The sequence below is a fragment of the Culex quinquefasciatus genome, chromosome 1, assembly GCF_015732765.1.
Source record: "Culex quinquefasciatus strain JHB chromosome 1, VPISU_Cqui_1.0_pri_paternal, whole genome shotgun sequence".
In the NCBI taxonomy this organism is placed as follows: Eukaryota; Metazoa; Arthropoda; class Insecta; order Diptera; family Culicidae; genus Culex; species Culex quinquefasciatus.
Window position 1 is genome coordinate 54,634,481 of NC_051861.1, and position 23,096 is coordinate 54,657,576.

Sequence of the window (23,096 nt, forward strand, 5' to 3'; positions counted from 1 at the left end):
GGATGAAAGTGAACCCCGCCAAATGCAAATGCATAAGTTTAACCAGGTCAGCTGTTCCAACCGTGTTCGCGGGACCTCGGCCTGCTGATTGACAGTAAACTAAACTTCTCGGAACACGTCGCCGCTACTACAGCCAAAGCATTTGAGATGCTGGGGTTTCTTCGACGCAACACTGCTGACTTCGAGAATATCCACGCCCTCAAAACTCTCTTCGTCAGCTTGGTCAGAAGCACCCTGGAGTATGCAGTGCAGGTATGGGCACCTCACCATGCTAATCAACGGGACCGCTTTACTCTGTACGCCCTGCGCCGTCTACCCTGGAGAAACGGTGTATGGCAAAACAAGCTACAGTGACAGGTGTGCTCTGCTCAGCATGGAGTCTCTCGAACAGCGACGGACTTTCCATCAACGGATGTTTGTTTTCGATCTTCTGACTGGCCGCATCGATTGCTCCCAGCTGCGAGAAGAAATCAACGTGCTTAGGTCAGTACGAGTGTTGAGGAACCAGCCCCTACTTAGGATTCCCATCTACCATACGCTCTATGGTTACAACCGACCCATCGACCGTTGCTGTCCCATCTTCAACACCGTTTCGAACGAGTTTGAACCTGGCATGGCTAGAGAACGTTTGAAATGTAAAATTCGTACCCTTCAACTGTGACTATTTTTATGTATTCCTGTTGTCATATCTTGGCAACACTGCGCGCCAGGATTGGCGTCACCTGTTCTGCACCACCCTGGTCGTGCGCGCTGACAGCTGAGCTGCCGCGCAACCAACAACAACATCCGTCATTCCACCACCAACATCAGAAGGAACAACATCATGCCAAGTGTTCGTGCTACATATTAACTAGTGGAATAAAGAGTTTAGTTAAGTAACTAGTGCCGTGTTCCTTCTCTCTGCGTCCCGCCTGTCCCTCCTCCCAACCGCATTCATAACAGTTGGCGACGAGGAAGTGGATTTTTCCGGAAATTGCGGATTTCTGCCGGAAGTTGGAGCTAACCTCATTTTCGAGGTTTCTCTGATGCCGAACCAAGACGCGGAACATGCGCCGCCTGCTGCGTTCCCATACGAACCATTCGAACCAGCCACAACATGCGATCGGCTGGATTGCCGTCCGGAAAATACGTTCCGGCATTTCAACGTTGCGGTGGAGCCCAAGCGGGACAACATCCGACACTCGAGAAAGTTCAAGCTCGGAACATCGAGTCATAAAAGCGAGCGACGGGAAGGCGAGTTCCCGGTACAGGAGCGAAGGCGCGAATCAAACTGTGTCAACGTGGAGCTGCTGCAAAACGAAGGAAGGATACGTGCGTGTGCGCTGCAAGACGAGGGCATCAAATCGGAGGGAAGCCGTGCAATTCGCCGAGGTAATCTTTCCGGCTACGAGCGGACACGGGTCAGTACGATTCGGTGGTCAAGAGACGACGATTGATGTGAATTCTGATGGCGATCATTTCACATGGCCCTGGTTCGTCGTCGATTCGAAGAGGTACTTGCGTGCGGTCAGCAGGACCAATCTGCGGAGGGGCACCTGCGCCTACTCCAACTGCTCTAGGAGCAACTTACGCTGGATCTTCCCAGCAACTGCGAAGCGGCATCTACGCCACCTTCAACTGCTCTAGGAGCAACTTCCGCTGGACGTTCCCAGCATTCTGCGGAGTGGCAGCTGCGCCATCTCCAAACGCTCGAGGAGCAATCTGCGCTGGACTTGCCCAGCAATTTGCGAAGTTAACCTTCAACCGCTCACGGAGCGAACCTGCGCTGGACGTGCCCAGCAACTGCGAAGGATATACGAAACCCTTCAAGGGCTCGTGGAGCAACTTCTGCCGGACGTGCCCGGTAATTCTTTCTGCGGAGAGGCAGCTGCGCCAACCAATCTCCAACCGCTCGTGGAGCGAACCTGCGCTGGATGTGCCCAGCAACTTCGCACTGCTCAAGGAGCAACAACCGCTGGACGTGCCCAGCACCTGCTACTGCTCGGAGAACAACTTCCGCCGGACTGCCCGGCACCTTCAAGAATTCGGATACGAACTTACACCGGACGTTCCCGGTACCTGCGGTCGTACTACCGACGTCATCCTACGGAAGCTTCTACCGGATGAGCGGAACCAGAAGTTCACCACAACGGAGGAGAGCTGTCATATCTTGGCAACACTGCGCGCCAGGATTGGCGTCACCTGTTCTGCACCACCCTGGTCGTGCGCGCTGACAGCTGAGCTGCCGCGCAACCAACAACAACATCCGTCATTCCACCATCAACAACAAGAAGAGCAACAACGTGCAAACTATTCTCTGTACTTAAAACCTAGATTAATAAATGTATTAATAGTTAGTTGCTTGTTAATCTTTGCTGCCATCCGTCCCGCCTTGCCTCCGCTACCCTCGGATACAACACCTGTGTTTGAACATGTTTAATTTTATGTTAGTTTAAGTTATTCAGTCTGTGCGACCTCAGTCGAAGACAGTGCCCATAAACAATCGAAAATAAACAAAAGTGGTCAGCAAAGAATGTGGCGTAGTTTTGCGATAGTATTTTCTCCCTTAGGGAAATCTGCGGCTGCATATTATATTCCATTCAACCTGTAACACAATACGCAGGTACCCTTTGGAGGAATACCGTAAGGTCATTTGTAATTCAAAACCGCAAACCGTGGATGCAAACGTTACAAGCTTCTCCCTTTTCATTTGAACCACGCGATGCGGCATCATTTGTACTGATATTCAACTTCTCGCTGTGAGTAGACAAGTTAACTGATTGAACTGTGAATTGAAAGAGAAAGAGGATATCGTTAACTGGCGCTGTTGTTTTGAATTATACCCTAAATCCCAACCATTCATAGTATGAAATGTTACGTTTATGGATGGAGCCTAAAGGTTCAAGTTTCAAACATCAACCTAGGCTTAACAAGTAAATTCTATAGATCCATCTATGACAAAAACAAATTCAACAACGTGTGCATGTGAGCAATATCAATCCACAAGTAAATAAAAAGCTACCTTGAGCAGTTAAATCTTTTATTTTTTTATTCTTTCTATTATTGCCTTTTTTGACTTTTCGAACCATGTATGCCATTTTTGATCATCCTGAAAATAATATTCTTTTTGACCATTGATTTACTTTTTCTCAGTGATGATAATTATTTATTTTTAGTTAACAGAAATCCACCAAATTCTTTTTATTTTTTTTTTTAAAGTCATTGCATTGAACCCAACTTGTTTTTTTAACTTCAGTTTAAAGATCACTCGATCGTTTTTCCAATTTGAAAACAGGTTTTATCCTCGTCCGTTTCTAAAAATAATCATTTCTGAAAGCTGAGCAAATTCTTTGACTTTTGGTTGCTGAACCTTGCAAAGAATAAATATAAGGAAAATTGCCACTCAATTATCCCTTATTTTCATATCGATTACATCCAACAAATTATTGATTCTGTTTGCAATGTTCAAAATAAAACCAATGTGATTTTTTTTCATCTCATTGAACAAAAATATTTTAAGAAAATTTGCAAAAATGACAAATATTTCAAAGTGTTATGATATTGAGCCATGTTGAAAATGTTAGTCGTGATTTTAAAAATAATTTTAAAATAAAATCAACAATTTGAGATAATTTAACAATGTTTTTTTTGCTAAAAAAGTACTAATCCAGCTACGTGTAAAAGGCCTGGGTGTAAAATAAAAATTGCATTATTTTATGCAATTTTATGTGATTTTACACCCTGAAATATGTAGCCCATCAGTATGGGAAACCTAAAACGAAACTATTGGCACTACGCCCCCCGGGGCATGGCCTTCCTCTAACGTGGGATTTCTGCTCCAGCGCCTCTGACGAGACAGGAGAAACCGGGACCGACGTTTTACTTCACCATCCGATAGAAGCTATGGGAAACCTACTTGACCGAAATGTCAAGCTCATATATGCGATTATCCTTCCCAGTCAAATCAATCCGAAATTCTGAAACGGAATCTAATTAGAATCGTATACAAATTCCGTTTCAAACGCAACAACCGGTTCCGAGTTCGAATCGGTTGTTGTGTTTGAAACGGAATTTGTATACGATTCTAATTAGATTCCGTTTCAGAATTTCGGATTGATTTGACTGGGTTACAGCTTTACTTCGGTATGATGGCCGAGTGGGCTAAGGCGCCAGTTTTTACTGTTGGTGCTGGGTTTGAATCGCGTCGGTTACAACTTTTTTTATGTTTGCAAAAAATGTACATGCAGTGTGTAATATTAAGTGTTTATTTTGACGAAGGTGATGTGCATGCTGTTGCATGCGATTTTACCATCGGATTTTTTGCTGTGTAAAGAAAATGAGAGCTAAGTGGGTAGCGTTTTTAAAAATATGTCAAGCCAAATTTCATTAGAAGTTTTTATCTTCAGAACTTTCACTTAGCACTGTTGTCAAAAGAACTTTTTATTGAAACCAATTATGCAAAAATGACTATCTATCAATAAATCGAAAAAATGTTTAGGTAATTTTTAAAAGAAATTGAAGAAAAAACCACAATTGAATGGTTCAAAAAAAATCGAAACAATTACTATTCTGTCCATGTCTACATATATGTCCGATTAGGTTGTAGTATCAACATCGATTTTCCAGCACAGTAATTGTTTTTTGCTCGAAAATCACGTCTTAGACCCGTTTTAAACACGCTGTATTTTTGTTAGGGGCAAACTAGCACACATACTCTCTTCGGGAAAGTTGTAGAGCACCTTCCAAAGCATCCGAATAAGGGAAATATACCCTTTCTAATCAAACACCTATCTTCGTCATATGAAGAGTTTGGTGCTCGATTCAAGCTCCAAAAATACTATTTAGGCAATACACTTACCAGCAACAGCACCGCCTCTACTTACGCCTTACTGGCTATAATAGCACTTTTGATCATAATTTCTGTTTTGCGGGACCATTTATCATTATTTTGGCGACACACACATCCACACGCAAGATGAGAGGTTAACTGCTTAACGAAAGTCGCCATCAACATCTTTTCACTTGCGCTAACGATTTCAAAGCTTAAGATAAAAAATTGCTTCCAACTACCGGCAACATGTTCTTTTGCACATTAGTTAGTCACTCACGTTTCGACGTTTCAATTTTGACGACCCATTCCAATCGAAGGCTGAAGAAAACCGAGCGAGAAGTGAAGGCAAATAAAGAACAAAGTGTAATAACGCTTGAGGATGTTTTACTTGAAGAGGAACTTACACTTGGCTGCCGACGACTCCGATGTTAGAAACTAATGCTGCTGATCCCGGACTGCTGGACTGCTGGACTGCTGGCCGCTGAAGATGCTCGTCCCTACACGAGGATGAGCTTGGTTTTTTTTTTAACTACAACAGTTTAAGTGAGCCAGTGATGCCAGGAAATTTTCTCTATAAATACTACTTTTTGTGAGTGTGCGCTCAAAATTTCATCAATTTTGGCAGCACTAAGCAGACCCAAAAGAGCGCTGGAAGAAAAAAAGAAAAGCAGCAACATTCAATATTACACCCTTTTGAAATGTTAGTCTTGATTTAAAATTTTGAAAATATTGTTTTCGGAAAGATCTGAAAATTTCACGAATGTTTTATATTTTAACATTGTAAATCGGACAATTAGTTGCTGAGATATCGACATTAGAAAATGGTGGGTTGTTTGGGTGAGACTTGGAAAACATCCATTTTTCTGTTTTTAAACCTTTTCATGGCTATATCTTAGCAACTATGGGTCGTATTAACAAAGTTCAAAAAAGCAAAATGTAGAGATTTTCTCAGCTTTTTTTGCGACCAATATTTCGATTTTTTGAAAAAATCTGTATTGATTCAAAAAATCATAACTCGGTCAAAGATTTTTTGCCCATTCTGGAAATTTCTGAAAAGTTGGCATTTGATGTCCTCTAAAACTTTTAAAAAATAGTGTTTTTTTTGCAAATCAAGTTTAGGGACAAAACGTGAAATACAAAATAACCAAAAAAAACATTTTACCGTGTATCATTTTTTTTCAGTGTAGTCCTTATCCATACCTACAACTTAGCCGAAGATACCAAATCGATCAAAAAATTCCTTCATTTTTGAATTTTCACATATCATTTTTGTATAGACAGCTGCCAAATTTGCATGGAAAATTATATGAACGAACTAATGATGCAAAATGGCTTCTTTGGGCATACCCAAGGCACCAAAAAAGTTTCAGCCGGATCAAAAAATACAAAAAATAATTGAATGACCGTAATCTTAGAGAATTGCTCAGAACTAAGCTGAAAATAGGAAAATTGGCGTGGCCCAATGCACTCGACTAATTAGAATGCATTTGGGTTTTTTTTAAATGCTTGTAAAAGGAATAGCATAACTTTTAATAAAAGTGAAAATAAACATAAATTTTCACAAAAAGTTGCTCTACTCGTTGGTGTACTTGGTTTTAGTGAATTTTAAGGATAACTCCAGATTATCCAGTATTATTCAAACACGACCGCTTTTTAGGCTTAAAATGGGTATATTTCCCCTTTGTATCCGGTTTTAGTACAGCGCGAAACGTGATTTTTATTAAAAAACCAAAACCCAAAAAAATACTTTTCGTTCTGTTCCCAAACGTTGGGGAGTTGTTTAGGACCCCAAAAGAAGCTGCAAAATTGCTGTGCTCACTAAATTCGGACAATTTTATTTTTTTTCCATTCAACCATATTACACCATAATGTCCCATATCGATTTTCATCACACTTTGTTAAAACTTGTGATAAAAAACTTCTTTGCTCATTTCCGATTAAGATAAGCATTACTTGATTTCAGAATAATACGCTTTTTAGACGCAGTAATTCAGCGTCAAAGCGATGATATGTCAACATTAGGTGTCCGATGGAATTACGTACTATTTTTCTACGACCAGCACGATTAGCAGAATTTATCTTTTGTTTGCAAACTGTCTTAGTTATTTGATACTTACACACCTTAAATGGTGCAACTGCCGAAGGTTAATTTAAAATTTGAACTAAATTTTGACATGGAAGCTCTAACGCTCGACTAGGCTACCCCTCAGACGCTCCATGTGGGCCACCATCAGTTACGATGCGTTTAATGGTTTTATAATCGAGCTGTGACCAGCGAATCGCATTTTCACCAACAACTAATTATAATCCTATCGAGTTCTGTTTTTGGTTTTTCTTTTTTTTTTCGTTTTTGTTGTTGTGGTCCAGCAACAACAAAAACGAAAAAAAGAAAAACCAAAAACAGAACTACGTGCCACCAACCAGTTTAGTTCAAGGTTGGTTAGCTCATCCATGCAGGTCACATCAGGGGTTGATACTTTCGGCGTACGTGTTTGAGCGGTTTGAGCAAAGTGTTTCCCGCGCATGGACCGTTGAAGTCTCTTGCACTAGTGAGTGAAGAAAATGGCTGCTGGGAAAAGTTCATTTCAAAGTGAAATGAAAGAGATATAGCACGAATTTTGAGATACGATTCACAGCACAATTTGGAAAATTTTATCATTTAAAAAAAAATAAAAGAGTTTGTTTATGCAAAGTTCTGGTCAATTTTAGCTTTCACTCGTAAATTTCTAAAGTTCATCACAATTTTCCTCCCCAAGTATAGATATTAAGTAGAAAGTTTACTCTAGTTTTATCCCAAGCACAGCCATGCTTGAGACAGCTAAATTGTTACTTTTCACGCTTTTCCACCTCGCCGTCACCGCCATCGTCCAGCGCCAAAGTTCAGAGACTCGCGTCAGCAGAAAACTCTTCGTGCAACCCCGGTAGATGATGGCGCCGACTGTAAACAAGAACTTCACAACTTACCCTCACAAAAATTGCTTATTGTGCAGCCCAACACCACGCGGAACCTAGCATTAAAATTAAAATATTTACCATTTCTGGGTGAAGTGAGCTGCGCTCACAGCAGAAGTTTTATGGGGGCATTCGACTTTTTTCTTTTTGCCGAAAGGTGGTCGGCGAATGCTGACCACCCCCAAAAAAGAGCATCCAACGGCGGTAAACGATGGTGGTACAACCACCGAAAAAACACGAAAATTATGGTCGTTGATGCGTGAGAAAAAGAAGGCCTGCCAGACATTCATAACAAACACAGCAAATATCTTAACCCTTTGAAGACTACCAAAAATTTGTTAAAGATGAAAAGAAAAAAAAAATTTAAAGCCAAAATTTTGAATTGGTTTTTTTTGGAAACTAAATTGAAAAACCGAACATTTTTGTTTACGACAAAGTTGCTATCAGTTGTTCACGCTCGTTCTCATTGACCGTCACGGATCGCCGAACAAACGGAATGTGGCCTGGAAGCGTTATCCTGGAGTAGTCATGCTTAAAGATTCGATCACCATTAGCCCCGCACAAATCACTCAAGTATCCGCCCACTCACCGAGAGCTCGTTGAGCCGAGTAATGAACTGGATGTTCTGTGTCATTCTTTTTCAGCAGTGTCACTTCCGCAATATGGCTGGAATTTCAACAACTTAGCTCTAGAAGTGAGTAAGAAGTAATTCGTGATACAGGAAAAAATATCGCAAATCGAGTGAATGAATGAAGATTATCAGCGGTGTCGAGGAAAAAAAACACATTGCAGTGCGCCCAGAAAGAGAAATTTAATTAGTGTGAAGGCAGAAAAGGGAGTGTGAAACTGGATTAAAGAGTAGTCCGCTATTGTATCATCATCAACGGTGGCGGCACTCTGGGCCAAACCTAATTGAAGTGAAGATGGGAAACCTGAACCATGATAGGGCAAACCCGAAGCAGAAAGTGTGGCCAAACGCAAGCTTGGTTTGGGCACTTTTTGCTACCTTTCTTCTCCTGGGAACGATAAACGAGGTGAGTGTGATCGATCAACTCGTTGAACGGAGTTGGAGTACGTCATCAAATTTAACGATGAAAATATCTTCTACATCACAATGAAGTCCGCTTTGTTTCTATAGAAAATAAGTCAATTAATCTGGAAGTATCTTTCTATTGATGTACTTATTAAATAACACTGATTTTTAGGCTCCCTATTTGCAAACCACTTCGACAGAAAGGCAACAGTAATCTTTTGAGATTAAAATAATAAACAGCGCAAGACACGAATGCCATCAATCAAATCCAATTTTATCTACTAAATTATTCTTTGGTGACTTGGGAATGGATCTAAAGATAATAAATGGGTAATTCTCCGCCAACTCACACAGCAGTTGTCCCGACCCCTCTTCGATTTGCGTGAAACTTTGTCCTAAGGGGTAACTTTTGTCCCTGATCACGATTCCGAGGTCCGTTTTTTGATATCTCGTGACGGAGGGCGGTACTTTCATTTTTGAACATGCGAAAAAAGAGGTGTTTTCGATAATTTGCAGTCTGAAACGGTGATGAGATAGAAATTTGGTGTCAAAAGGACTTTTATGTAAAATTAGACGCCCGATTTGATGGCGTACTCAGAATTCGGAAAAAAACGTATTTTTAATAAAAAAACACTAAAAAAGTTTTAAAAACTCTGCCATTTTCCGTTACTCGACTGTACATTTTTTTGGAACATGTCATTTTAAGGGAAATTTAATGTAATTTCGAATCTACATTGACCCAGAAGGATCATTTTTTCATTTAGAACAAATTTTTTCATTTTAAATTTCGTGTTTTTTTTTAACATTGCAGGGTTATTTTTTAGAGTATAACCATGTTCTACAAAGATGTAAAGCAGACAATTACAAAAATTTTGATATACAAACATAAAGGGGTTTGCTTATAAACATCACCAGTTATTGCGATTTTACGAAAAAAAAGTTTTGAAAATGTTGGTCGTCGTTGATCATGACCGTTCATGATCACCCGCGACAGACACGGACGACGAAACAAAGAGAAACGCAAAAAGTAACTTTTTCAAAACTTGTTTTTTTCGTAAAATCGCGATAACTCGTAATGTTTATAAGCAAACCCCTTATGTTTATATGTCAATTTTTTTGTAATTGTCTGCTATACAACTTTGTAGAACATTATTACACTCTTAAAAATAACCCTGCAAAGTAATAAAAAACACGAGATCTTAAATTAAAAATTTTGTTCAAAATGAGAAAATTACCCTTCTGGGTCAATCAATGTAGATTCGAAAAGTATATTAAATTTCCCTTCAAATGACATGTTACAAATTGTTTTACAGTCGAGAAACAGAAAATGGAAGAGTTTTGAAAACTTTTTTAGTGTTTTTTTCGATGAAAAATACGTTCTGAGTATGCCTTCAAATCGGGCGTTTAATTTTACATAAAAGTCCCTTTGTCACCAAATTTCTATCTCATCACCGTTTCAGGCTGCAAATTATTGAAAACACCTCTTTTTTCGCATGTCCAAAAATGGCAGGAGTCGTACCGCCCCTCCGTCACGAGATATCAAAAAACAGTCCTAGGATTCGTGATCAAGGACAAAAGGACCCCTTACTCCTTAGGACAAAGTTTCACGCAAATCGAAGAGGGGTCGGGGCAACTTTTCCCGATTTCGACCCAAATAAAAAATATTTTACTGAAGATTTACAGTTTAGGGCATAAATTTAATATTATTAGTTATAACAGTTAGCGGCTTCGGCTGCCGATCCCTAAGATGCTATGGGGCGCGGGTTCGATTTCCGCCTTATCCTCCTGGCCTTCTGTCGGATGGGGAAGTAAAACGTCGGTCCATTTGCGTAAAAGACGTTTTGGGTGACTCACCACACATAACCTTCGGACGCCTAGAAATGAGCAGAAACTTGCAACAGAGCCCACTAAAGACCCGGGGGTCGTTAAAGTGGATTGCTTTGCTTGTTAAAACATAATTGAAATTTACTGTTTTAGCACTGTAAGTCAAGCCTATCCAACCTTTTTGGCACAATTTTCACTTTATTTACACCTAAAACAACAATTTTCCATTTTTTATGATTTCATTGATGGAATCGGTTCTCAGCTGACCAGTGAACAAAATATTTGTTGCAAGTTGAAAAAAATATTTTTGAATTTTACGTCAAAATTCAGTCCGGCCTGCAGGCTGGACCAGTTTTTACTCAAAAATTACATAAAATCTACATACAAAAACCTTTGTCAAAACAATGTTCACTGGACATTTGAGAATCGATTCCATCAAATAAACCGTGAAAAAATGGGCTATCGTTTTTTGACGATCAAAATTGGAAAATTGAACCAAAAAAGTTGGGCTTGATTTTTCCAGACCTGTTTTCCTTGTTTCCTTAGTAATTCCCATGTAAACTTTAACCATATGCGCTGATAAGGGGCTAGAAAGCCCCTATAGGCATGCCCTACAAGGTGAAAAACGTACCCACCCTAATAACCATGCGATGCTATGCCGATTTGGAAGATGAAAGCAAAAAATTAGGTTTACAACGAGCTACACAAAACATTTTATGGAATCCGGAACAAAACATCACTTGAAAAGGCTTAAAAGTGAAGAAAGTATTTGTCATCTATGCGTTTTATAATACAGTGCCACCCAGTTTTTGGCAACACGACTCTTCGACAGATTTCCTCTCGCCAAAAATATCTGATTAATGAGACTAACTTCAAAAAATCAAATCAAATTATTCACTCTACAGCATTGCCTGGGCGTTCTCGATTGCGAGGTTCCTACTCGAAACTAGGTGTCCGAAGGCTTGATTGTAGAGGCAATTGTAAACCTCTTACACATTAGCTTCCATCCACCCCGGAATTCAAACTGACGACTTTTGGATTGTTAGTCCAACTGCCTGCCAGCGACTCCACCTAGACAGGATCCAAGGAGACGACTCCTACACCTGAACTGACCTGGTCAACATTGACTTCCCCGTCCGACGGAAGGCGTGATCAGACAAATCTCGTCCCGAAAAATGCCACCGAGACCTTGAGGGATCGAACCCAGGCCGACTCGGGCGAGACTAACTTCATTTTTCTTCATAACTGTTGACGGTGTACTAACTAAAAAGAAGAGAACCGTTGAAGTTCGGAGTTCTAAGAGAAAACAAACATAATTGATTTGGCTGTAGATATATGTTGTTAATAGATTGAAACCGGAAATAGGTATTTTTCCTGGATGTATCACAAATTAGATTGAGTTCAACATTATTTTTTTTTTCAATCAAAGAAAGCAAAAGCCACTATTGTTCGCCTTTTCGGGCATTGCTGAAAATTTAATTAAGTTTCGAACTAAAACAAGAAAAAACAACAAGTAGAAAACTAAAACAAGTTGAGACAAATTTCAAAGCACAACCTGCTGCCTGGATTTCCCCTGTTTGCTATTCATAAACAATACACGCACATCTTGCCATTGACATTGTGGCCGTGAAAATGCTTTCCTGTTTGGGCGTCGCAGTAATAAAACCACAACGTGATTTTTTTACCACTCACTCACTCAGTCGATGGCGGGCGGATATGCCAGAAGCTCTTTTGAGTCGGCGGCCGGCGCGGAGATCTCGTTGTTCTCCAAATAGACACCCATCCATATCTAGGCTTATTCAGCAATTCCATTTGAAAAGAGCCTAAACCAAAAAAAAGTTCTCCGATCGGGCTCAAAATTTTTCTGGGGGTTCCTTGGCCAAAATAATTAGACCCGTATTTTTTTGTTTGGCCATTAGGGTGGCCTACATCGTGCTAGGGTGGTTCAAAAAATGGCAATTTTCGTCATTTTCGCAAAAACCACTTTTTCTAAAAATCATATCTCCGCGCCATTTCATCCGATTTTAGCTGTCTTAGACGCAAAGAAAGGTGATGAGTTTGGCTATTTGGGAAAAATAGTAAAGTTCCAAAAATCTAGCTTAACTATTGAAAAAGTCGTATGAAAACTTAAAATGGCGTTTTGACCGTGTCTGGACCAAAGAGCCTATGTCTGAAAATATTTTTATCGGATTCCTCGGAAAATTTCACATAACATATCAAAAATTGGCGATGTCGAACCGTACGTTTTGGAGATACGATTTTTGAAAATAAAAACTGCGTTTTCGACGCGCCACGCGCAAAAACGGGAAAATGACGAAATCGGCAAAAATCAACTTTTTCACTAAAACTGCGATAACTTTAAAATTTCAGCGATGACCTATACATGTCTGGGTACCAAAATTTTCGTAATTGAGAGACGCAACTTTTGGTACCATAACATCGATAGGTCATCGCTGAAATTTTAAAGTTATCGCAGTTTTAGTGGAAAAAGTTGATTTTTTGCCGATTTCGTCATTTTCCGTTTTTGCGCGTGGCGCGTCGAAAACGCAGTTTTTTTCAAAAATCATATCTCGAAACGTACGGTTCGACATCGCCAATTTTTGATATGTTATGTGAAATTTTCCGAGGAATCCGATAAAAATATTTTCAGACATAGGCTCTTTGGTCCAGACACGGTCAAAACGCCATTTTAAGTTTTCATACGACTTTTCAATAGTTAAGCTAGATTTTGGAACTTTACTATTTTTCCCAAATAGCCAAACTCATCACCTTTCTTTGCGTCTAAGACAGCTAAAATCGGATGAAATGGCGCGGAGATATGATTTTAGAAAAAGTGGTTTTTGCGAAAATGACGAAAATTGCCATTTTTGAACCACCTAGCACGATGTAGGCCACCCTAATGGCCAAACAAAAAAATACGGGTCTAATTATTTTGGCCAAGGAACCCCCAGAAAAATTTTGAGCCCGATCGGAGAACTTTTTTTTTGGTTTAGGCTCTTTTCAAATGGAATTGCTGTATTACTACCCACTTGGAAAACTAATGTGCATCACCTGTACCGGTGTATAGGAGCCGGCCAATGAAAGAGGCATACTTACACGTTCATTGCAAACCATCAACAGAGAAACGTTCAGATGATCAGCTAGATCAGTTAGGTAATCTGTTCGATGGTAGTACAAACGAATCTGTTTGATAGAACAAGTTTTGTTTGTCCATTCAGACATAGAGACAAATCTGCTAATTTGGCAAAGATTACAATCCATTCTAAATTTGATCTTTTCCCAGCCTCATAAAACTTCATTAATGTTGCCGACCCGAAATCGTAACCCGGTCAAGTTACATAAGGACGGACGAGCGGTCAAAATTGGCACTCTTCGCACTCCCCGGGGCTATTGATTCGTAACCAAAAAGCCCGCAGGTGATCAAAATACAGCCCTCAATGGTTCGAAGGGGGCACTTCGTTGTCTTCTTCCTCGGAGTAACAGTTGACTTGAGTCTCTTGAAGATGTGATGCTGCGTGATCACAGCAAAAGTTTGCATTTCATCAAATGAGCACATGCGATGCCATTATAAAGCAATGACAAAAAGAAGTTGTGTTTACTTCACGATTTGGCCCTTCAAAAATGACTCACAGTCAATGAAGTGTGAATGACTGACTATTCGTTCTTCGAAAGAAATATTTATTCAACACAAGTTGTAGTTATCGTACCCGCAAAACACTCTCTGATGCTGAAAAAATGGCGACGGCCTCAACTCACCTTGAGCGATGACGTAATGCGAACGTCGTCTTCTATACAGACGGGTTTGCTGGCAGAGAGCAAACAGCAGCGATCGAATCATGCGTTGGACGACGACGGCGAGCTCTCCGGACAGCATTCCGACAACGTGGGATTCAACTGCTGTGTGTACATATCTGCATAAGGTATGATTTCAGAAAAGAATCGACCCTGGCTTGACTTGACTTGCCTTCGCTGCAGGCATGAGGGCTGTGATCAGATCGACTTTTGAGAAATGCAGCGAATTTGTTCGGCGTTAAAAAGTTGAAACCACATGGTTTGGAGGGTATGTTCAAACATACTGGCAATTTGAGATTATAGGAGGCATTGTCCACTAGAGTGGATCATTGCGGTGAAAAATCGTTTTTTCAGCACATCAATTTATCAGTTCCTTTCAGGATCCTAAACAAATCCCTAAAAGTTGGATACGATTGATTAAGTCTTAACTTTGCGCAAAACGATTAAATTTTGTATGGGAATTTGTGTGGGGAAAACTGATTTTTAAGATTTCGGTATTTAAAAAATCCACGTTTCATGCTATATTAGAACCTTTAAAGGAGATTTGAAACTTTCCCAAAAAGCGTATGTTGCTACTTGCTCCTAAAAATTGAAAAACATAGTGTGTTTAAATCCTATAATATTGCAAAATAATAATAATTTGATATACATAATTTTTCAGTTTTTTACCTTCGTCTTGCTACATTTTAAGTCCTCCCAAAAAAATTTGACTTCGATTCACAATGGAGGGTAGCGACTTGTGAGATAAACGGAAGCTTTCCAATGATTTCTCGCCAACGCTGTACTCCACGAGTATACTAATGAGCAAAAATTTACTACGCAAAAAGAAAATAAGCTGCGCACGCTACAGCCATGCTCTGCTATTGTGGCAGATATGAGAGCACGGCTAATTAATTCCAATAAAGCCAACAATGACAATCACAGTTTTCCACCAGTTTTCACTCTTTTGTTCTACGTTTGACTAGTGGTGGTGATGTTTTTTTAAGCTTCAAGCGGCAAACAAACCCGGTGCATTAAGCTAGATTTAAGCGAAATGAAAAGTTCACACGATGTGGGCCAGAGAGTGAAATTTTAGGCTCTGGAATGTGTGTTCTCGACTTCTGCTGTAGTAGTTTCGAAATTTGAATTTTACACACATTTTTGGTTGATGAGCTCAAGATGAGTGAATAACTAACAGAAAAAAAACAGAGATTTGTTTAAGCATGTCACTGTTACATATCAATTTCAATGGCGTCAAGTTTAATTTATTTTTTATTCATCTGGTATTAGGATATTTAAGAAATTTGCATAGCTCAAAAACCGTTATTTCCTCAACGAAAACATCTTCGTCATTCACTCTGATGCACTTCCTGTTGCGCTCTACTCAGTAACAAGCGTGATCAACTCGGAAAGAATTTATGCATTCTCCGTGTTACTGACTATAACCAGTTGAACAGTTAAACTTGCAAGTTAACCTTGTTTCAGCAGTGACGGTTGCATTTTTTAGATAGCTCAACAGTGCAATTGCACCCACAGTTAGTTGATCATCTGAGCATCATACACTTTCCGCCTATTTAAGGCTTTTATGTGTACCGAAGCGCATACAAACAGCTGGATGATGCTTTCTTTCAAGTTCCACGAATGCCGCCACGAACCGAATGTTCCCGGTTTCCATCAGGAAGACTGAAACGATCTAAAACCCCCCGCAAATAATGGAGAACAATTTATCTTCGCTCCTGCGCTATACAACTTGAATGGCTGGCGCAAACATCAATCTTGCTCGCGAAATAATTAGGCATGCTATATAGCTATAATGCTGCAATGCACTGCATCAGATCGACACTAGTTCACAGTCTAATTAGACGATGATGGTGGTTCTTGCCATTCGTGGTGTGATTATTCACCTAAGTTTGCTTAGAAAATCACTTAAAATCAGTTTTAATATAAAAATGCCTATGTTTCTCTGGAATATGGAATTGCTACTTTGGTGTTACAATGGGGAAATGCAATTTTAGGTACAGCAAAATAAAAAGCTCCAATTCTGCTGTTCAGCTTGTTGGTTCAACACAGTTATTAAACAGTGAAAATGCAACGTTATGCTCAAATGATGGCTTATCATTCTTTAATGGTCTGTGTCCAATCACTTGGGCGAAATATGGTACCTACCTTGTGTATACGGTTGTACTGAATTGGCTCTTGCATAACAATCAGCCAGTATAGAGTGTGGCCTGCAGCGGTTCCCTTCGATATCGCATTCACATCTCTTCAAGCATCCCAGCTGCAGCCCGTTGACTGACTAGTCTATACAAGTACCATAGAGTTGAGCCCACGGCCGATTTTCGATGGTCGTGCACATGCACATTTCACGGTACCCAAGTTGTCGCCGTTGTTCCCAATTATGCCACGGTCTGTTTTCTCACGTAGCACGTGGCACAAAATAGCACAACGGTAACGCTGCACAATTTTCTGAGCCTCGACTGGATGCGGACACATTATTTTTTTCGCTTCTGGGGGGAACATGTGCCCTATTATGTGCCACGCACAGCCATGAATTTATGATTTATACCTGGGGTCTCCGAGGTGTTTCATCAAAAGAACATCGCACAGAACAGCAGGGGAGCAGGGGAGCATGGGCTGCACTCCAGGTGCGGTGATCTTTGAAACGTTCGATCATAAACCCTTGCCGAGGGTGGCAGCAGTTGACCAGCTAATGTAACGAGTACAACCTATCTGGTATGCATCCGTGCATGCAACGGAAAATTGCAGGACACAATCAGACACATTTTTAACTTTTATCCTACACTTCCATCTTAAGCATAAGCAATTAACGAATCTATTAACCGGTATAGACTAAAACTACCTACAAGATACCTATCCGCGATATTAAAAAAAAGTCACACAAAAGGTCTCTTTAAGTTATTTCACTTTGCAGATTTTTATTACTTCAATGTTATTTATCGTCAAGGTTAGTGTCAACAAACAAATGAGTGCTATATTGCCCATGTTCACATAACTATCCCATATGCAAAAAGAGCAAGCTAAGAAAAAACGCAAGGCAAGTTTGTTTCCTACATATGGCTTCGTGTTAAATTTTCACGCAAAGATCCCGGTTTTGTAGAAACAAGTACTGAATATTTTGAATATTTTTAAGCTTTTCAGAAGTACACAATACACTACAAAAATTGAAAAAAAATACTGCGCATGCTCAACTCGAGGGAAAGCATAAACTTTGGAGTCCCCAGAAACACGTGCACTTTGAATTTTTCAAAAATATTTAGACAGGGCCGAATGGTTTTTCTTCAAAGTTTGTATGGAGCATTAGGGCGGTTCGTCGCTGTTGCATACGATCCAAAAATTGCATGCAATATGTAGGAGAAGCACAAAATCCCCTCGAGTTTGGCCTGCGCAAGGGCGGGCCAAGTGCCCGAACTGTGGTGAAAACCACACAGCGAATTTTCGTGGCAGTGCCGCGCGGAAAAAGTACATCGAGGATCAAGACAAGAAGAAGAAAGCGCCAGCGTCCCGCCAACCTCCAAAGACTTCGAGCACGAACGCTGCAGCAGCTGGCGGCGGAGCGGTTCCATCGACCAACCCAGCGTTCCCTCCCGGTTGGAGAGGTTCGCACGCTAGGGTAGCCGCTTCTGGGAGCGGTACTTCACCGGGACAAGCAAACGTTACCGGAGATGACCGGAGATGCAGAACAATTCCAAGCTCTGAGTGAGCTTACGATGAAGTATATCTACAACGGATAAGCTGCCTTGTGCAGCGAAGTTTTTTCGACGGCAACAGATAAAACAAACCGTGATCTAGTTTTAAGCTTTTCTATTTTTATCCTTTTCCTTAGCAAATTTCGAAGGTTTTTTTTTAAATAATTTTTCCTTCTCTTGGCAAATCCATTGTTAGAATATCCAATTACATCAAAATGAACTGTAGTACAAATCATAGTTGAAAGGTACTCCAAAACTCTATTAGGTTATAAGAATTACGAAATTGTGAATTAATTATTTACTAATAAAAATAAATTGAATTGAATTGAATAATTTAGCTCGCGATTTGTTTACTTTTACATTCTAATACATCATCTAAAATTTCCAGGTATGTTTTTTTTTCGTAAAATCGATCACAAGGTTATTTTGTCAAGATTTTAGGCGTTAGGCATTTTATATGGTATCATATGTATTTTATTCATTGAGATTTAGTTAAATCTAACTTCATAAATACATATGATCAAACAAGTGTAAAATAAACATCAAGATTAATTTGTTCTTGATTGATGATTGGAAAAAAGTCAGATAGTTAGATTTCGAAGGCAAACGAAACGATTAATGACTGAGTAAAAAAAAATCTTTTAAACGTGTGTTATTTTTATGCTCTTTATATGTAATACAATTTCCATCCTTGGCTATGAGATAAGCAACGAAGAAGCGCTAGTAATTATCCTCAATTGCGATCATCTTCTTCAACTTCATCCATGTGGAGGCAGATTGGTGATGTTTTATATGTTTTATGTTTTATATGAGGGAAAAGCCCGTTTGAGTGGAACGCCTACCGATGGGTCCTTCTCAAATAGGCACAAAACCTCTTATTTTTTATTATCAACAGATTTTACAATCCAAATGACATAGAGGATATATACAATCAAACTTAAGCTAACAAACTAAACTAGCACAATGTAAAAAATAAATAAATAAATAAATAAATAAATAAAACTAACTAAAAATAAACCGGTCTAAACCTTTGTCAAAACACATATGCTTCCCTGAGAAAATTAAAAATATCATGCTTCAGACGGGGACGAGACAAATGGAAATCGAAAAAAGGGTAACAACGTTCAAAAACCCTGCACATACTAGAAACAGGTTCATTGTGAGACAATATTATTATGTCATTAAAATATGTAACAGGACCGACGGGTGCTTGTTTGCAAACCAGCCACGGCAGTCTGTAATGGGCAGTGCTGTTAATATGTTTTTAATTGACTTTTTTTGCTTCTCAAGAACTTGATGCCACATTCTGGATGAGTCGCATATTTGTCTTCAGAGATTATCAATTTTGTAGCAATGTGTGTGTTTCATTTTAAAACAAAGCTTACGTTTGTTAATTAGATTCTTCTAAGATACATATAATCCTACAACTCCACTAATTTAACAATAACAAATTTTGTTTTCATTATTTTATTTTATAGGTTGCCACCCAGGAATCTGAATTTGCACCACACGTCACTGCGACCTGTAAATCGGGCACGATGAACATCCGAATCCAATTCAACGGTGCTTACAGCGGCGTTGTGCACGCCCGGGACTTCCGGACACCGGCGTGTATGGCGCTCGGGAACGGGTCGGCGGTGCTCGGACTCAGCCTCAACCTGCTGGCCAAGAAGGGTAGCAACGAAAACTGCGGAATTCTAGTCAGCAACGTAAACGGGGGTGAAGTAAGTGCGATTCATTCGTTGTTCAAAGTAGCTTAGTAATAGAGGGATCGAAGTGAATACAAAATACAAACTCCAAGACTTCCTCATTCGCAAAGCTGAAATTATTCAGAGTGACAAAATCTTTTCTAACAACGCAAAAACACTGTTCAAAGGTATTAATTCTGCTCACTGGAAACTTCCAGCTAAATGTATATATGCTATCCACATGAGGCCTATCAAAGCAATGACTTCGATTTGCGCATATGGACCAGCACAATTCAAATTTGAGCAGCACAAACAAACAGCCACCCGCAAACGGCGACATGCTTTTGCACTAAAACTAGGGCAGGCTCACTCCGTTAACCGGTTTGGCGGAATGCATTTTAATAGAAAGGCGTGCTCGGGAAAAGCACGTTGCATTTTACCACCGACCACCGCCGGGCCACGCCGCCGGTTATCCAATCGTTTCTGTTCGCTTTTCCTGGAACCATGCACGGCATGGCAAGGTAAACTAATTTTCCTTTTGCCTATCATGGTTATTAAGCTATCCATATATCAATTTATTTGAAGCTCGTTGAGATTGATAATTCACGATATCGCTCATCTGTGTGAGAATTAAGGTTGAAAAGTAAGCGATTGATTATGCAAAAAGGTTAGAAAAAAAATCGTTTCTTAACTATGTTTGCCAACTCTTAAGCAATCGATATGAAATAAAAAAAATCAACATAATCGTACACAAAAATTGTACGAAATAGAAAACATGCAACAATCCCGAAATCAACAGAAATGTTTTGTCATCTTGGTGAAAACTTCGAAAAACCTGTTTTTGATTAGAATCACTAATCGTGATTGCTTGATCTGACACATTGAAAAAAATATATATATAAAAATATTGAACTATTTTAACAACCTCAACAACAACCTTGATCTCACTATCTGGACAACTCACCAATTACTTTGGATTTTTTTACATCAACTATCTTACTCTAATGGACTTTTCTGCTAGTTCCTGAGGTTTAAAATTATTAAGTTAAAAAAGTTGAATAGCCTTTATAATTATCATTCTTTCACATATGCATTTAATACGTATCATATTTTAAGTAATTGAGATATAACACGACCAAACGATCGTTGATAGCTTCTATAGGTGAAAACTTGTCTCCATCCCAATGGAGTACAATCGGCTTGTTTTCCATTCATCCAATTCCATTGATTGCACTTGCGGAGGTCATCCGGTCTGAGGTACGAATATTTTCCACCCACATATTTTACCCGATGAATGAATGAATGTCGTACTCTTTTTTTGTAGGTCACGTGCCCAGATTTTGCCATTATTTGTAATCCATTATCATAAATTGCATTGTGTGTCGAGTGCTAAAGTTGATGCATTATGCAATTCAGTGCATGACAATGCCCACATGTGATGGTGGCTGTTTCAATAAATATAGAATATAGAAAAACCAAGTTAGTTGGGAGGAAAAGAGTACATAAATAAAATGTCGTATAATAGATATTGACTATCAAGCAGTATTATGTTTAAACATGTTCATCTGTGGTGTGCTAAGGATCGTTAAAAAAAACTTTTTAAAAAATCGATAGTCACAGTGTGTCCACAAATGCTTCAAATAAAAAACACGATTTTTTTTATCTTGAAAAGGATTTATTCGGTAACCTATGGTACGGTCAGACTTAGCGGAATTGCCTGGAGGACACTTAAGGTGAAGCCGTTGATCATTTTCGAAAAAAATGATCATCACTATAAAATATTTTGTATTAAATTCAATTTAACAAATTTCAGCACCAAAAGGAATCAGCATGTGCCGGTTGTTGCCTTCTTGAAGCCATTGAAAGAATTTTTGGTCTAAATCAAATGTGTTTCAAAATTTATATAATTTTGTGGACCAATCATTGACGTCCTAGTTGGCAATCATTGACTCATGACGATTTCCATAACTTTGCAAGGAATGGGATAATCGTTACCAAAAGGAATCAGCATGTGTAAGGCACTATTCTAAACAATTTGTTGAAGGAATTTTGTCAAAATATTGGAAGCGACGCAAAATTTATATCTTTGAACGAAAAATCATGACAATGATGGAAGTCTTCACGTCGGTTAATTTAACTTGTTTCGATCTCAACATAGAGAAGGTGTCTATTCTATTGTTAAGGGGTCACCTTCAAGAGTTTTGATCAACATTGAATGTGCTTGCCGCCAAACTTCCGCATTCACGCGTTCTACCACCTTGGTTCTGCACATAACAGCAAATTCAGTCCTTTCGGCAGTAGCGGTAGTGTACTTTTTACACAGTTTGTAAGGATGTTTGTAAGGAAGCCCAATAAACGCGAATCCCGATTGGTTTAAGGGACTGAAAATTGCGCTTGCCAATATCTCACGATACGTTCAATTTTGATAGTTTTTTTTTTAAATAACTCTTCTTTCTACTTTTAGCGGTCTGAGGAGCGTTCCGTTCAGCTTGCCGTAAGAGTGCACAAAACGCTCGAGCTAGCCGACGATAAGTTCTACGTCATAACGTGCGGTAAAGCTGCCTTTGCCAGGTAATGAAACTGGAACGGCAGATCTTCGACCACTCGTACATACCCTTTCCATTTATCGTTTTTTTTTATCAGAGACGACAATTCACCGGTAGCGCTCAAATTCTTCGACGGTGATCGTCGCATCCAGGAAACGGTTTACGGCCGGCAATACACCGTCAAGGCGGAAATAACCCACCCAAATGGAACGCAAGGCATCCGTGTGAAGAACTGCTTCGCCTTCAACAAGGACACCAAAAAAACCGAGCTCATCGATGATCGAGGGTTAGTAACTATAGTTGTTGATGGGAGCACCGTCACTGGAATTGATTTCCATTTATTGTTTGCGATTATTGTTTTTTTTCTCTCTTGTGCAGGTGTCCTATCATGGATAGTGGAAAGTTTATCATGACTCGGTTCAAAACTGCTGCCAACGGAACGACTGCCACCGCTACGCTGAATGCCATGTTCCGAATCTCTGGAGGTAAATGTTGACAATTAATTATCCCCAATTTTGCTCCTGAACAGTTATTTAACTATCAAGAAAAACGGATATACACATTTTGAATATTTTACACGACTTAATAAGGGTAGATGTTCGGATATTTTTTATTGGTTTCGGATAGAACAAACACAGAACAACACAAATCGAGCATCGTTTTGCAAATTTCAAGTGCTCTAACAACTGCTGTCTCTATTCAGATTGTAGTCCCGATTCGCAAGATGACGGTTTTCAGTTATCGATCACTAACCGCATCTAATAG

At 39.6% G+C, this 23,096-nt stretch overlaps 1 protein-coding gene across 5 annotated transcripts in view; it reads left to right on the plus strand.

The window, feature by feature from the left end:
• Positions 1-23,096, plus strand: part of LOC6034725 — a 40,707-nt gene that overhangs the window by 14,631 nt on the left and 2,980 nt on the right. For 4 of the 5 annotated variants that reach the window (XM_038249128.1, XM_038249125.1, XM_038249126.1 and 1 more), the window contains exons 2-6: positions 8,407-8,796; positions 19,576-19,821; positions 22,250-22,356; positions 22,429-22,617; positions 22,710-22,816. In XM_038249128.1, the coding sequence (XP_038105056.1) occupies positions 8,686-8,796; positions 19,576-19,821; positions 22,250-22,356; positions 22,429-22,617; positions 22,710-22,816 (760 nt within the window). In that variant the 5' untranslated portion in view covers positions 8,407-8,685. The remainder of the gene's footprint in view (positions 1-8,406; positions 8,797-19,575; positions 19,822-22,249; positions 22,357-22,428; positions 22,618-22,709; positions 22,817-23,096) is intronic. The other variant, XM_038249124.1, reaches the window with a different exon arrangement.